Source organism: Lissotriton helveticus, chromosome 8 (assembly GCF_964261635.1).
Source record: "Lissotriton helveticus chromosome 8, aLisHel1.1, whole genome shotgun sequence".
Classification (NCBI taxonomy): Eukaryota; Metazoa; Chordata; class Amphibia; order Caudata; family Salamandridae; genus Lissotriton; species Lissotriton helveticus.
Genome location: NC_136069.1, coordinates 409,190,693 through 409,206,001, shown reverse-complemented (window position 1 = coordinate 409,206,001; position 15,309 = coordinate 409,190,693). Strand labels below are relative to the sequence as shown.

The 15,309-nt window shown below is 42.8% G+C and overlaps 1 protein-coding gene across 1 annotated transcript in view; it reads right to left on the bottom strand.

Annotated features, from left to right (window-relative positions):
* COG6 (component of oligomeric golgi complex 6) overlaps positions 1 to 15,309 on the bottom strand; it is a 464,502-nt gene that overhangs the window by 319,512 nt on the left and 129,681 nt on the right. The window contains exons 7-8 of the mRNA XM_078657244.1: positions 14,096 to 14,166; positions 12,572 to 12,665 (exon numbers count right to left, since the gene is read on the bottom strand). Of these exons, the coding sequence (XP_078513370.1) occupies positions 12,572 to 12,665; positions 14,096 to 14,166 (165 nt within the window). The remainder of the gene's footprint in view (positions 1 to 12,571; positions 12,666 to 14,095; positions 14,167 to 15,309) is intronic.

Here is a 15,309-nt window from a genome sequence, read left to right as displayed (position 1 = left end):
ACCTCCCCAAGCTACAAACTCCCTACCTGTCCCCCCGCCCTGAGGTCTAAATACCAGACCCCATCCCACCCGCACACTGTCTCTAACCCTTAATATACACTACCCGACCCCCTCTCACCCCCAGCACTGTCCTTAAAACCACCCCACTCCCTTCCACTGCCCTTAGGACTAAAACCCTAACCCCTAGTTTAAAAAATACCCGACCCTCCTCCCACTGTCCTGAGGCCTAAAACCTTGTCCCTTAACATACCCTACCCCAACCGTCTCTCTGACCCCACCCCTTCACTGTCCCTAAAACTACCCCATCACCTTCCACTGCCCTTAGGCCTAATACCCTAACCCGCTATTTAAAAAAACGACTGACCCTCTCCCAGCCCTGGAAACTACCCTGACCCCCCTCCCCAGCCCTGAAAACGACCCTCGACTCCCCCCTGCCCTGTTAACGACCCATCCCCCCACACTGAAAACGGCCCAACCCTCCCAACCCTGAAAACTACCCCTAACCCATACAAACTACCACCACCAAACCCAGCCCCACTTACCTCACCGTGTCCTCTCTTACTGGTGCCATCCTGCTTCCACCGAGCTGCAGCCAGCAGCTAGACCGCGCACTGCCTTAACCATGCATACGCGTGGTTAAGGCGAGAGGGGTCGTGCTTGCGTAGTCGGAATACCTGTGGCTCTGCCCCCATTGTTTCGACTGTTTCCCCTCTTTTACAGCTCATGAATTGTGTTCCCTATGCACGGTATCCAGATTGACAATGACTTTTGCAAGCGTTCATCACGATGATTGTACTGTTGCACTGCTTCAACCAAAATAGGTATTAATCACAGTTTTGTTAATGGAGAAATAGTTCGAGAAAAAGCATGTTAATCAGGAGAAACAGCAGAAAGAGAAATGACACCACGTGGCAGCAAATGATTAAGACGGTTCTAACCAGTGCCACCCTTCCAGTGTTAGACAATGTTGTATCCAAAATAGCCAGTATCACAGTCCTCAGAATTTTATAAAGCCTACAGGGCCAAGGAATAGATAAAGCAATCCTCCACCGTAAGATCCTTAGTTTGCACTTCCGTCATGCCCTGAAAAAAATAAAGCATCTTCTGACCCCCGACCAACTGAGAGCTGTGGCCATCACCTTAATCGCCTCCTGCCTGGACTACAGCAACACAGTTTTTGCAGGTGTTCCACTGCCTTCTCTCAACCCCACCAATGCAGTCTTCTCTGCTACAGCTTAGCTGATCTCTACAACAAGAAAATGGTATCAAATGAGCCCAGTGCTGAAGGGATTCCATTGGTTTCCCATCCACCCTAGAATATAATTCAAAATTGGATGTCTCACTCACAAAGCCATTCATCTCAAGACCCATCCCTACCTTGCAGCACTTTTCACCATTTCTGGCAGAGACAGAAAGGACTTACGCGCAAGAACTCACTACTCCTGCAAACACCAGCCTTGAACACTTCCTAAAACAGTCAGTCTCTAGACCTCAGCATAACCTTTGGAACTCCCTTACTCCTAACATCAGAACTCAACCTGATTTGCTCATCTTAAGAAAGCTACTAATAACCCATCTGTGCCACCTTCCCCTCAAATTACCGCTTGCTAGGCTGCCTGACTAACCCCCGTCTTCCTCGATATCTTCCTCTGTATGATCTTACTTTTTTAATAACTCTTGCATTGTATTTCTCTAGCTACTCAGAAAGTGCACTTTGCACCTTCTTAGGTACAGTGTCACTATAAAATACCATAACTAAATTAAAAATATTCCCAACATGTAGCATATATAAGCTCCACAATGAAATAACCGAATGCTAACACGTTCAAAATTGTACGATCAGAAGAACCAAGGCTTAAGGGCTATGCAGGATTAGGCGTAATTCCAGCAAAACTGACAATGTCAAGTTTGCCTCCCTCCCCTGCTATCGCAAAGAGCGATTGGTCCTGGCTCCCCCAAATCCTGATAGGCAATTGATATTCATGAATAGGGGCAGACAAAGCATCAGCTCAAAAAGCTGACTGGTCACCTGGAACCCTGAATGTTAGTCTACAACTTCCGGCAGCCCTCATATGCTCTTGGAATATATAGGGTTTCCCCAAAAGGCCTTTGACCAGTAAGTCATTCAGTATCTGAGGACATTTCAAATCATTCTGCTGCAAGAAACATGAGTGGAGCAGTCAGTCCAGTTAATTGGGTAGCTAGAATACAGCAACACCCCTCATAGAACAAGCCCTAAAGGACGCCCAAAAGAAGGCCTCGCAATATACTCTTCTGCACTCCTCAATATTAAGGCTGGCCTAATCAATCTCAAAGAGAATTGGCTAAAGGATGTTAAATTAGAGAACTGGAAGCAGAGGGGAAAAAGTCCCCTCCAGCTACTAATTGTCTACATTCATCTGAACCTTAAAACAAAAGTGCTGGTTAAAAGGCTCCTGGAGACACGATAATCAAACTAATGACTGAGAAGAAAGCACACTACATGATAATATCTGGAGACTTCAACTCAAGCCCCTTCCCATAACACAAATATTTCTGAGGAATCCTGGGTGCAATTCCTGGGAAGGCATTGATCTATCACAAATCCAATTAAGGATAATGGTGGTACTCAAAAGCACAGCTTCCATTTCCTGGAAACCCATCACAGCCAATGGTGCTGCTGCGGGAAGTGGGGCAAACATGATATTCTGAGCCACATATGTAGTCAGGTTACATTCTTAGGCAAGGTCAATTCTGGATCCGTATCCAATCATTGTTTATTAGGGACAAACATTATACATTCAAGCTCTTTGGAAACCATCATAAGAAAGAGTAAGGCAGGAAGCATCCATGGCCCCAGTAGCCTGTCCGCTGCACTTTTCAGTTCTAACAGAATTCTGGGCAAGAAATTTCTCAATTCTATATAATGGAGTCCTTCAGAACTAGGTAGTTCCTGATTCATGGCTTGGATCCATAATACACCTTATCTTCAAAGGCGGTGACAGGAGCAATCCTGGAAACTATTGATTGATAGCACTATTAGATTTAGACTCCAAATACTTTGCAAGCTTGGTCTTGCAAGACCTAACAGCATGGGTAAACTCTTTGGACCTCATTCGTTGGAATCAATCTGGTTTTTGTTCTGGACAGGGCAAGTTATCATATCTAGCCACTCTTACAATTTGTATGCGCTCTGCCCTTGCCTCCAAAAATACGCTTGACTCCTGTTTTGTCGTTTTTAAAGCAGCTTTCAGGTTCTGCGATACCATCCTTCAGTGAAATTAGCAAAGGCTGGGACCCAGGAACCCTACTGAAAGGAATCCAACTCTTCCACACTGGCACCTGGCTCTGTGTAAAGTTCGGTGAGGCACAAAATGTTTGCATCAACTTTATACGAAAACAGGATTGAAGCAGAGTGTGTCCTCGCCCCATTGCTGTTTTATATTTTCATCTCCAGCTTGTCACATGATCTAAATTGATTAAATTCACACTCCCCAAAACTTGGTGGCTATGCGATGATAAATGTTATACGCTGATGACTGTTGTTGCTCGGTTTGACACTAGTAGACCTACAGCACCTCCTAAACAGTCTCTTAACTTACACAGAACTGAATAAACGAAGCAAATCTTATGAAACCTAAAGTGCTCAAATTTACAAAGAAACTCAGAACATGAAGCACTTGTACTATTGGAGTTCTCTGAGTTGCATGTACCTCACAGTATAAGTCCATGGGAGTATTCTTCGATTCCAGAGGTACATCTATTCCGCATATCGAGGCTATGAAGTCAAAAACTGCCTCTTTAACAACTGGTTTTTGGCGACTATCAAAAACTTTGCATTTCCCCATTCTGGGGCATGTAAAAAAAATCAGGGCAGCGTAATTTTCATCCACAATAAATTACAAGCAGAATGACAAGATTTTTAGACATATTAACTGCAAAGGCCTACCGGCTTATATTCAAACTTCACAAAGTATACCTCAGAGACCCAGCTATGTTTAGAGTGTGGCCATATGAAATATAGCTGGAGAACAAAAAAAGGTCTTTCTGAAGATGTGCCTCAACTTTTGCCTTGCCAAAACCAACACAGTATCGGCTCTGGTCTGGCAGGAAAGAAATAGCCAAAACTGGAAGGCTGGACTGAATGAATTACTCAATGATGCAAACCAATCCTTCATGCAGAAAACGTATGGAACTTCCATGCAACATGAAAGGAATTTTAAACAATTATCAATCCAATGACTAGATCAATCTTGTTACAAGTTGATAAGGCTAGCCTGGCAAATAAAGCCCACGCCTGGCAAGTGACATATGATCTCTCAAAGCCACAGCCTTACGTTGATCATGGATACCCATTTCAGATAAAAGCCACAGCCTTACGTTGATCATGGATACCCATTTCAGATAAAAGGTGGCATTTATGCAATTACGTCTTGGGGCTCAACCATCTGTGGACCAGTCGCCTCCTTGGTACAGATTAATGGATGGAGAGGAATGTAGGCTTTGTGGAAGAGGAAAAGATACTATGTTGTATATTATCTGTCTATGTCAGATTTTACTCTTTGAGAGAAGAAAACTACTGAGGTGCCTTCTCATTCAGGCCAGCATTCGAACCTATAGATGGAACTTGTACGCAGCGCCTGGATACTCTCACAAGTGTTTAGCCGCGTTCTACAAATTCACACAACATAACAGACAAGCACTCAATCAAGTCCTAGATCCAGCTTACACCTGACTAAACATGCAGGTTATATACAGCTATTTGAAACGAAAATAAAAGCCCATAATGGTGTTAGCAACTCAAGAAGAAAGTAATCTCTCGCTCTTCCATCTAAATTGACATGTGACTCACTTGAATATTGACATTCAATAACAGAATTAAATGATGCATATTTGATAGTGAGTAAGCAATTCAATAACTGGTATCATGAGGAACTAAACTTGCTATTTATGAATTATTATTTTTTGTAATTGAGAGGCCAAATTTTGTATCGTATCACCTTTGTTGTTTTAATGTGTTGCTTTTAAGTGTAATGGTTTTAATTAACTATGCACTTTATTAATAAATCTGAACTAGTTCAAAAGTGCTCAAAAAAGAGCAAAGAAAGTAGTTTCAGCCAGTAATCCACGAACACCTACTTGTAAAAATACCATATCAAAACGTTGGGTATAACTTTGACAGACCTCCTGTGTCACAAAGACCACAGATGCTAGGAAAGCACTTTTTCACAAATACCTCACAACGATGATAAAGGTCAATTTATGAGGATGATGTAGACTTAAAATGGAGAGATGCACACCTTTCCATAAGAAATATACACTTGCGCAAAAGCGGCACAATCACTATTTGGGTAAGCAGCAGATACTTAGGTGTTAATAGTTATACACAAAAATAAAAAACAACATGGCAGAGAACAGGTGGAGCATTGAACAAGAGTTCTGAGAGAATCAAGTATCATTACGAAGTCACATAGAGAAACTGAACTACATACAGGACGACAAGGCTCATGAAAAAAAGGAAGTAATCGAGCCAATTGTGACTTGAATTAAAAAAAAAACAACCGTCATAACCACAGCCAACAATCACTCACCAAAACAAAGAACAAACCTCTTTTCTAAATGACAATACAGACAAATAAAACAAAATTACTGGGACGAAAAACGACTAAGTCATTAATCTCAACAACCAGCATCCATTTCCCTCTAGAAAAAGTCACCACGGTCAATGGACATAACAGTGGCAGCCACACAAACATGCCATGACCAAGGAAACCAAACTAGCAATAATCGCTAATTACCCATATAGGGTGGGAATGTATTGGCCAAAGACCCCATTCCAAAAAGGCCACAGATTTAACAGCCACCGACACTGATGAGCTAATACCTCTCCTGATTCCTGTGATCCTAAAGGCAATTCTAACCAGTCTAACTCTAGAACACAGAGGCCCAATGAGCATCATTGCAGATAACCTAATGCCAGTCATAACTCGAAAACCAAGCTGCAATCTTCACCAGGGAATAGGGGTAAGAGATATCACTACCAGTTATGAAATACTGGGGACAGTATCCTTTTCCCCCCAACATGAGAGGAAAGTGCCATCCTCTACGCGGTTCACTACCCGATGAAGATCAGATCTAAAATGACTGCCGACATGATCCATCCAACTTTAACTTCTGTTGCACTATTTTGCAGGAAGGACACAAGATATCATAAAGAACTACCACCTATGCTTCCATCAGTGCTAGGAAGTGGCAACGCACCACAGGTCAGGTATTTACAAAATTATTAAACAGAAATACATATTGTGAAATATAACGTTGTAAATGTTGGTGAAAAATGTAGCTTTCATTTCCTTTACCATCACTTCTAAAATTGAATGTTCTGCTTCGTAAAACTCCATGCAGAAGAGACCATGCAGAAGAGACCAGAAAAATAGTCAAGCATAGAACTGACACGTCTAATGTCTCAAGAAAACACTCAAAACACCTACATGTGAAAAACAGCACAAATAGCAATTTGTTTAAGTAGTGCAGCATTTGCTATTTCAAGGCAGGCACTGAAGACAAAACACAGAAATGGTTACAAGCATCATTCCTAAACCTGAACCACACGTTCGTTCTTTTTAATTACATGTTTTTAAAGGAAAATGCTACTTACCAGTATGTATCTGTTCTTGGCATGTAGAGCTGCAGAGTTGCACACTGTGCATAGATCGCCACCTAGTGTTGGGCCCGGATGTTTGCAGTTTGTTGTCATCCTGAAAAGTTCTTTGGAAGTCACGAAATAGGTGACTCCTCTTCAGGACCAAATTGCGCATAGGCATCGGCTCCATCCCCAGATTGTGTTTCGCCATTAGGGAAATGATGGAGCTTTGCAAGAAAAGGAAGGATGCTCATGTAATTTGTATCTAATTAAGATAATACTGGATCAGACAAGGGTAGCCGAGGAAGCGGGTGGGCGTGTGCAACTCTGCAGCTCTACATGCCAAGAGCAGATGCATACTGGTAAGTAGCATTTTCCGTTCGAGGCATATGAGCTGCAGATTGCACACTGTGCATATATTGTATAGCAGTACCCACTCTTAGCGGCGACCACCCCTATCTGTTGCAGTAGTTTGGAATAATGTTTTGAGAACAGCTGGCCCACATTAGCTTGTTGTTTTGTTTGCACATCTACACAATAGTGTTTTGTGAATGTGTGCGGTGTAGCCCATGAAGCTGCTCTGCAGATGTCATCTAGGGGAATGTTCCTTAAAAATGCCATTGAAGCCCCTATTTTTCTTGTAGAATGGGCTTTAGGAGGCACAGCTTTGTGGTAACAAATCTGTATGCATTTGACAATCTATCTAGCTGTCCCAGATTTTGAAATGGGATTACCTTTGTGTGCTGGTGAGAAAGACAGAAAAAGTTGTTTTGTCTTACGAAAAGGTTGAGTTCTTTCTATGTAGTATAGCAATGCTCTTTTGACATCTAATGTGTGAAGAGCTCTTTCTGCTACTGACTGTGGTTGCGAGAAGAAAACGGGCAGTTCCACAGATTGATTGAGATGGAATGAAGAAATGACTTTGGGCAGGAATTTTGGATTAGTATGTAGAACTACCTTATTTTGATGCATTTGCAAGAAGGGTTCTTGGATGGTTAGTGCTTGTAGTTCACTAACTCTTCGCAGAGAAGTAATAGCTACTAGGAAAGCAACTTTCCATGTTAAAAATTGTAATTCACATCTGTGTTAAGGTTCAAAGGGAGGTGTGAGAACAACGTTTAAATTCCACACAGGCGAAGGTGGTACTCTGGGAGGGATTTTTCTTTTAAGGCCTTCTATAAAGGCTTTAATGGCAGGCACTCTGAACAGAGATCAATGTTGTCTGTTTTGCAGATATGCTGCTATTGCAGCAAGAAGCAGTCTAATAGACGTACAGGCTAAGTTACATCTTTGGAGATGCAGTAAGTATCCTATGATGTGTTGAATAGACCCATTTAGGGGATCAATATTGTTGTTGTGACTATATATCACGAATCGTTTCCACTTGGCCGCGTAACATGCCATAGTGGTTGGACGTCTAGCTTCTTTAATGACATTCATGCAGTCTGGAGGAAGGTTCAAATATCCAAATTTTAGGACTTCAGGAGCCAGATTGCAAGGTTGAGCTGAGCTGGGTCTGGGTGTCTGATCTCTCCACGGTTCTGTGTTAAGATGTGTGGAGACAGGTGCAGTTTTTGGTGCGGTACCACAGATAGTTGTAGCAGTGTGGTGTACCACGGTTGTCTGGCCCACGTTGGAGCAACTAGGATGAGGGTCAGAGAATGCTGCTGTAGTTTGTGTACTACTAGTGGCATGAGTGGTAGAGGTGGAAAAGCGTACGCAAATCTGTTTGACCAATTCATCCATATCGCATTGCCTTTTGACAGTGGGTGAGGCTATCTGGCGGAGAAGCTTGGGCATTTTGCGTTTTCGTGGGTGGCAAATAAGTCTATTTGAGGTTGTCCCCACATCTGAAAGAATGGTTGAAGAACTTGCATATGAAGTTCCCACTCGTGGGTCTGTTGCGTTTGACGACTTAACAGATCCGCTACAGTATTTTGTACTCTCGGAACATGCTGGGCTAGGAGGAATATGTTTTGAGGTATAGCCCACCTCCATATGTCCTGTGCTAGTTGAGAGAGTTACAGGGAGTGTGTGCCTCCCTGCTTCTGTATGTAGTACATTGCTGTCATGTTGTCTGTGCGGACTAACACAGCTTTGTTTGCTACTTGCTTATGGATAGCTTTTAGTGCTAGGAATATGGCTAGTAACTCCAGATTATTGATGTGGAGTAATTTTTGTTGTGGTGTATACCTGCCTTGCCTGGTGTGTTGCAGTAGGTGGGCTCCCCAGCCGGAGAGCGATGCGTCCGCAGTCAAGATTATCTGAGGAACTGGCTCTAGGAACGGTCGTCCGTTGGAAAGGTTTTTGGTGTTCCACCACTGCAGAGCGCGATGAGTCCGACCGTCTACCAACACTAGGTCTGTTAAGTGACCTTGAGCCTGGATCCATTGACGTGATAAGCATTCTTGGAGAGGACGCATTTGAAGTCGTGCATGGGGTACTATGAAGATGCAAGAGGCCGTCATCGCTATTAGTTGCATGAACACTCTTGCTGGGAGGGAGTGTTGTGGCTGAACCTTTGTTAGAAGAGTTTGCATGCTGGCTATCCTTGCTGGAGTGGGATAAGCTAGCGCTGTTGAGGTGTTGATTGTGGCACCGAGGTACTGTTGTACTTTGGATGGCTGTAGATGAGACTTGGTGAGGTTTATAGTGAACCCCAAGTTGTGGAGCAGTTGGATGGTGGTATGAGTGTGTTCCACGCTTTTATGAGCCAGTCGTCGAGGTACGGGAAGACATGGATGTGTTGTCTTCGTAAATGCGCTGCCACTACTGCTAAGCACTTGGTGAATACTCTTGGTGCTGTGCTGTTGTAACTCCGAATGGGAGTACTTTGATTTGATAGTGCTGCCCGTCTATTACAAATCTGAGATATTTCCTGTGAGCCTTGTGAATGGGAATGTGGAAGTATGCGTCCTTGAGATCTAGAGTAGCCAGGAAGTCGTTTTGCAGCAGGAGCGGAAGGACTTGTTCGAGTGTGACCATGTGAAAATGTATGTATATATTTAGCGGTCTGAGGTCTAAAAAAGGCCTTAGAGAGCCGTCCTTCTTTGGAATCAGAAAATATAGAGAGTAAACCCCCTTGTTTTGTTGGTGCAGAGGAACTGGTTCTATTGCACTTTTTTCTAGCAGGGATACTACTTCTTGCTTTAACAGTAATAGATGTTCTTGTGACATTGGACGCTGTTTGGGTGGCATGTTTGGGGGTAGATGTTAGTTCTAGACAGTAACCTGACTGAATAATTTGTCGCACCCACCTGTCTGATGTGATGTTGATCCAGGCAGGCAGGAATTGTTGAAGTCTTCCCCCCACAGGAGTGGAATGATGGGGGGTAAGGGGAGGAAAATCATTGGGGAGGGGTAGAGGAAGAGCGGGAGTTGTTATTTTTGCCTCTGCCTTTGTTGTTGTTACCCCTGTAACTCGCTCTCTGGTAGCCCTTAGTGAATGTGGACTGACCAGGGGTTTTGTAGGAAGTGGAGGGACTTTCTGAGGAGTAGCCTCTTGTGTTGCCTCTGTATGATGAGCGACGAAAGGAACGTCTGGGAGCTTGCTGCTGCAAGGCTCCCATAGATTTTGCTGTATCTGTGTCTTTTTTCATTTTCTCTAAAGACACGTCAACATTTGGGCCAAATATATGTGTCTCATCAAATGGCTGATTAAGGATGGAGTTTTGTACCTCAGGTTTAAAACCTGAAATACGTAGCCAGGCATGTCTACGTAGTAGGGTGCTGGTATTGATTGCCCTTGAGGCGGTATCTGCAGCGTCTAGGGCACAACGGATGGAAGTATTAGTGATATTTTTACCTTCCTGTATAAGTTCATTAGCCCTGTTTTTGTATTTGTCTGGGAGGTGCTACATTATGGACTCTAGTTCATCGTAATATGCCCGGTCGTATCTTGCCAGCAACGCTTGGGTGTTGGCAATGAGCCAGATGTTAGCTACTTGTGCCGCTGTTCCCTTGCCGGAGGCGTCAAGGAGCTTAGATTCTTTGTCTGGTGGTGAGGCCTCACCTGATGTCAGGGAATTAGCACGTTTACGTGCATTGGACACTACTAGAGAATCTAATTGTGCTGGACTTTTAATATAAACTGGATCTGTAGGGGCAGCTTTATATTTTTTCTCAATGCGAGGATTGAGGACCCTAGCCCTGACAGGATCTTTAAAAACCTCTGAGAAAACCAAAGATATATCCTGAGCTATAAATTCATCAGTGTCAAAGTCCAATTATTGAATCCAAGGAATCAGAATATCTTCATTTCATCTTCCTTTATTTTTCTTTCATAAATAGATCCAATCATCACCAAGAGAATAAACAATAGCCGCTGCCAACACGTGTTTCGTCTTGGTCTGGTGACCAATTGACTTCGTCAGGGCATGTAGGTAGGGCAAATAATGAATATGCTACTTACCAGTATGCATCTGTTCTTGGCATGTAGGGCTGCTAACATTCATATCTATAGCATAGATCGCCGCCTAGTGTTGGGTCCGGATGATTGCACATTGTTGTCCTGGAAGAGTCTTCGAAGTATCACGAGATAGGTGGCTCCTCCCCTGGACTACAGTGCGCATGGGCATCGACTCCATCCCCAGATTGGTTTTTTCCGCCATTGGGTTCGGATGTGATTTCGACGTCTGTCCGAGTGAGGTTTCGACATCGATGAGCCGCTGCCAGTCTTCGGCGCCGTGTGCTTAGGTGTTAGAGCAACGGTCGGCGTAGTAGAGGAAGAAGGCTTCTTTTTCGGTGTAGTTATGTTGCTGGCACCGGGAATAGGCTGGCTCGAGCTTGAGCCGCCTGAAGGCTTAGTGGGCTTCTCCGGGCCCGAAGGCGGGGCGTGGGAAGCAGTGTCTCGTGTACACCTGGGCCCAAAGGTGAGGGTGTGATCGAAGCCTTTTTTGAGGGTGTCGAGGAAGGGTTGGGGTCGACGGTCTTACTTACGACCCGTTGAGCTGGAGTGATGTCCTCGACGTTGGAGTCTTCGGCATCTGAGGATCCAATACTCTCTTCGGCGTGCTGGTGTTCTGGCACATCGACGCCCTCTTCGAAGATGTCATCGGTGATCGAAGCTGACGAGCGAGCCATAGTTCTCCGAGCTCGTCGGTCCCAAATGGTTTTCTTGGAGCGGAATGAGGCACACGCCGAACAGTCTTTGGCCTCGTGCTCCGGTGAGAGGCAAAGGTTGCACACCTCATGTAGGTCGGTGTGGGGAAACTTCGACCCACATTGAGGACACTTCTTGAATGGCGTTATTTCCATGAGCCAGAAAGCAAGGTCTAGGTAGGCCCGAAGGTCTTCGTCGACTAGCGGAATCGAAGACTTCGAAGTGGTAGAGAATCGCGTCGATGTAGTGCCATCGAAACAATACCGTCAAACTGGGTGAAGATTGCACGCCGAAGGAAAACGGTTCCAAACTGGAGCGTAGGAAACACTTCCGAGCCCGATGGCGGAAAAAAACAATCTGGGGATGGAGCCGATGCCCATGCGCAATGTGGACCTGAGGAGGAGTCACCTATCTCGTGACTTCCAAAGAACTTTTCAGGACAACAACAAACTGCAAACATCCGGGCCCAACACTAGGTGGCGATCTATGCACAGTGTGCAATCTGCAGCTCATATGCCTCGAACAACATGTTTTAACTTAGGTTAAGGAAAAAAAGAGAAAATACATTGTCTATTGACAACGAAACGTAGTTTTTATTCGACATAGAGAAATCTGCTATTAAGTTCTCTTAATTTTGTATTTCTTGGATTTTGCCTGTTCATACACCTCTTAAGAATAAAATTTGATTTTTATGTTTGTATTGCGGCATTAATGTATGGAATACTGAGAAAAAACGTTCCCCTCATGAGAGCAAAAAATGCAATTTCTCGATTAATACAGTCACTGGCTTTGCATACGGCATATTGTAGTATGGCAAAGGTATGTGAAGCATACTAAACGTTACTGACTTGTACAAAACGGGGCGGTCCTGCAAGGCTTCCATTGCTTGAGTGAGAACAGGAGAAATATCGCAGGATTCTTGAGTCAGAGTTCTGCATTCATCTGAAAGAAAGCGGCAGAGGACCTCAAGTCAATTATTCCTGACAACTGAATTTACATGTAGAAACAGTAGCAATTTATTTAGAGCTCTGACAAATAAAAGTTGGCCATCCACTTATATTCCCTCAAAATCCTCCTCAACTAAAGAAACACAAAACACAATAAGTCGCACAGCTTCTTCTATGGTCTTCTTCTCATCGCTTGCTACTCAATCCTGTCACTTCTACCAAACTCTGCCAGAGTACAGACTAGGACTCCAAGAGAAACCACAAGGATTGCAAAGTCACAGAGTGATTCCGCAATCCTTGTTCTTTCACTTGGGACGATGACTGCACAAGCCCACAGCAGTTCTTCTCTCTCATCTGTGTACCGATTATCTTCTGAGGCTGTGTAATTTCATGCATAAAATGAAGCTCCCGGCATTGAATCCTTTACTATCTATTTCTTATGTATCTACAAAACTAGTAGAGACAGAGGATGAAAAGGTCCCTAGATAAATAAGGGTTTAGACTAACCTATGAGGGTGTGACTTGGATGAGCAGTGGGTGCTACAGAAAATGGACAATAGAAACAGGCAACAGTTGCCACGAAAGGAGGATGTTATATGCTGATATGCTAAACTTTGCCAAGCAAAAACAGTAATATCTTACTAAGACACAAGCTCACAGTAAGTTTAACACTTTGCGCTTTTAGTGTTCTCGATAGTCAAGAAAGTAAAGGGTCTTGCCATAATGTTTAATAAAAAGAGAAAAATACATCTCCTCCTGCCCTACTGGACTAGTGTTTTAGCACCGGTACTGCTTTCAAAAAAGCATTAAAACACACATACTTGGTTTTATAACTAGTAATTTAAAATATTAAGATGGAAGACAGAAATACGCCAACGCTAGAGCAATGTTCTGCCAAACATCAGGAGATACGGTGCACAGACTTACAGCTATAACAATCGAAGAACAAATTCAATGTCAAAACAAATGTCATGTTCACAGGGAAAAACACTGGGCATGGTCCTGACAGCAGTCACATCTAGCTCGAAAAGTTGCAAAGACTGTGCTTTTACAGAAAGCCTTTATCTCAGTACTCAGCACACCCAAAAAATCATCGCCAATTTACATCATCAAGTAGTTCTTCAAATGAAAATGTAAAAATGTATACAAATGACAAAATGCTATTTTCTATTTTTAATATATATTGGAATTAAACTAGGTAGTTTACAAGGTATTGTGCACTGGGAGTAGAGTTAACAGGCATGTACACTTCTCAACTTCCTGGTTTTGGGACCATATTGCATGCCCCTACCTGGAACACTAATGTAAAAATAAAAACACAAACATCATTGTGAGCGAATAGCACACAGTTTAAACTCACAAAATGAATATGTCTAGGCATTTGCCAAATAAATACATTAAATAAACAGGTACCCATTCACTTACTTTGAGTCCATCTGTAAAGCCTCTCATAAGAGGTCTCCTGGAGTAAAGCCATTTGTTCCATTATTTCAAGACTAAACAGAAAATGACAAATTACAGACCAAAAGTAGCGTCAGGATAGCCAACAACTATGTATAACCTTTAACATAGTATTGTACTGTATTGCAGTCTAACATTTATGTAGTGATCATACCCCTATGTGGAGCGCTGTAATGCAAGGTGCACTATAGAGGGGGTTGGTGGTTGGTGCTGTGCTCTTTTTGTTGTGATTCCAAGTGACATGCATTTTGGTTGTGTGCACGGTGACCAGAGAGGTGTGCTTATTTTGATTTGGGATACAGTGCCCAACAGACTGATGGAGAAGGAGGTGTGAGAGACAGGCGTGTAGATGTTACGCATAATTAGGGCTAAAACATATAGGTAGCTACATCGAACTACCCTAGCTAGTGGGGCAGAGGAGTGTGTTGTGCATTAACACTAAAATGGAGATACACTGAGAACGCCTGATAATCCATATAGCAATATGCGCAAATAAGAGATATTGTCAAATTAGTAAAATGATGCTAACCTGGCAATAATAGGAATTGGTGAGAATAGCAGAAGCCATGGACCTTTTTAAAATGTAGGGATACTGCCTAGTACAGTACAAATAGAGCTTTTGAGCACAAACTTACAACAAGCTATATGTGGAGAGTAGAACAATTTCAACCTCAAGTATATTAAAAGGCATGGGAATTCGTATCAGGTGAAGGATTATCCAATTCTTGCTAAACTCATTTTATTTTAGGACTTTGTGAGCTTTTAGGTTTTTTAATTGTGGCATTCATGCCAGCTCCTTTTACATATATATAGGGCTCCCGGTTTAATGGTATTTATTTTTTATACATTTCTGTCTGTATGTATCCATTTTATTTTTTGCTTATTTTATTTGTATTTATACATATTTATTTTGGGTTTTGTGAAAAAATGAATCTAAAATTTGTGTATTTCTACATTTATTTAACCAATAAATATGCACTCATGCCCTTAAGGTTACAGTGATATAAACACACTCAGATGATAAAATATGCACTTATAAAAAAACATTAACATTTTAGTATCAAGCCTCTTTACTAAAATGGCTTTATTTTTTCAACCCCGGACCTTTCAATCGACATAGCTATTGGCCTGGCAATCGTGATTGACAGAATTTAGAACCCCTCAAAAAACAACCTGGC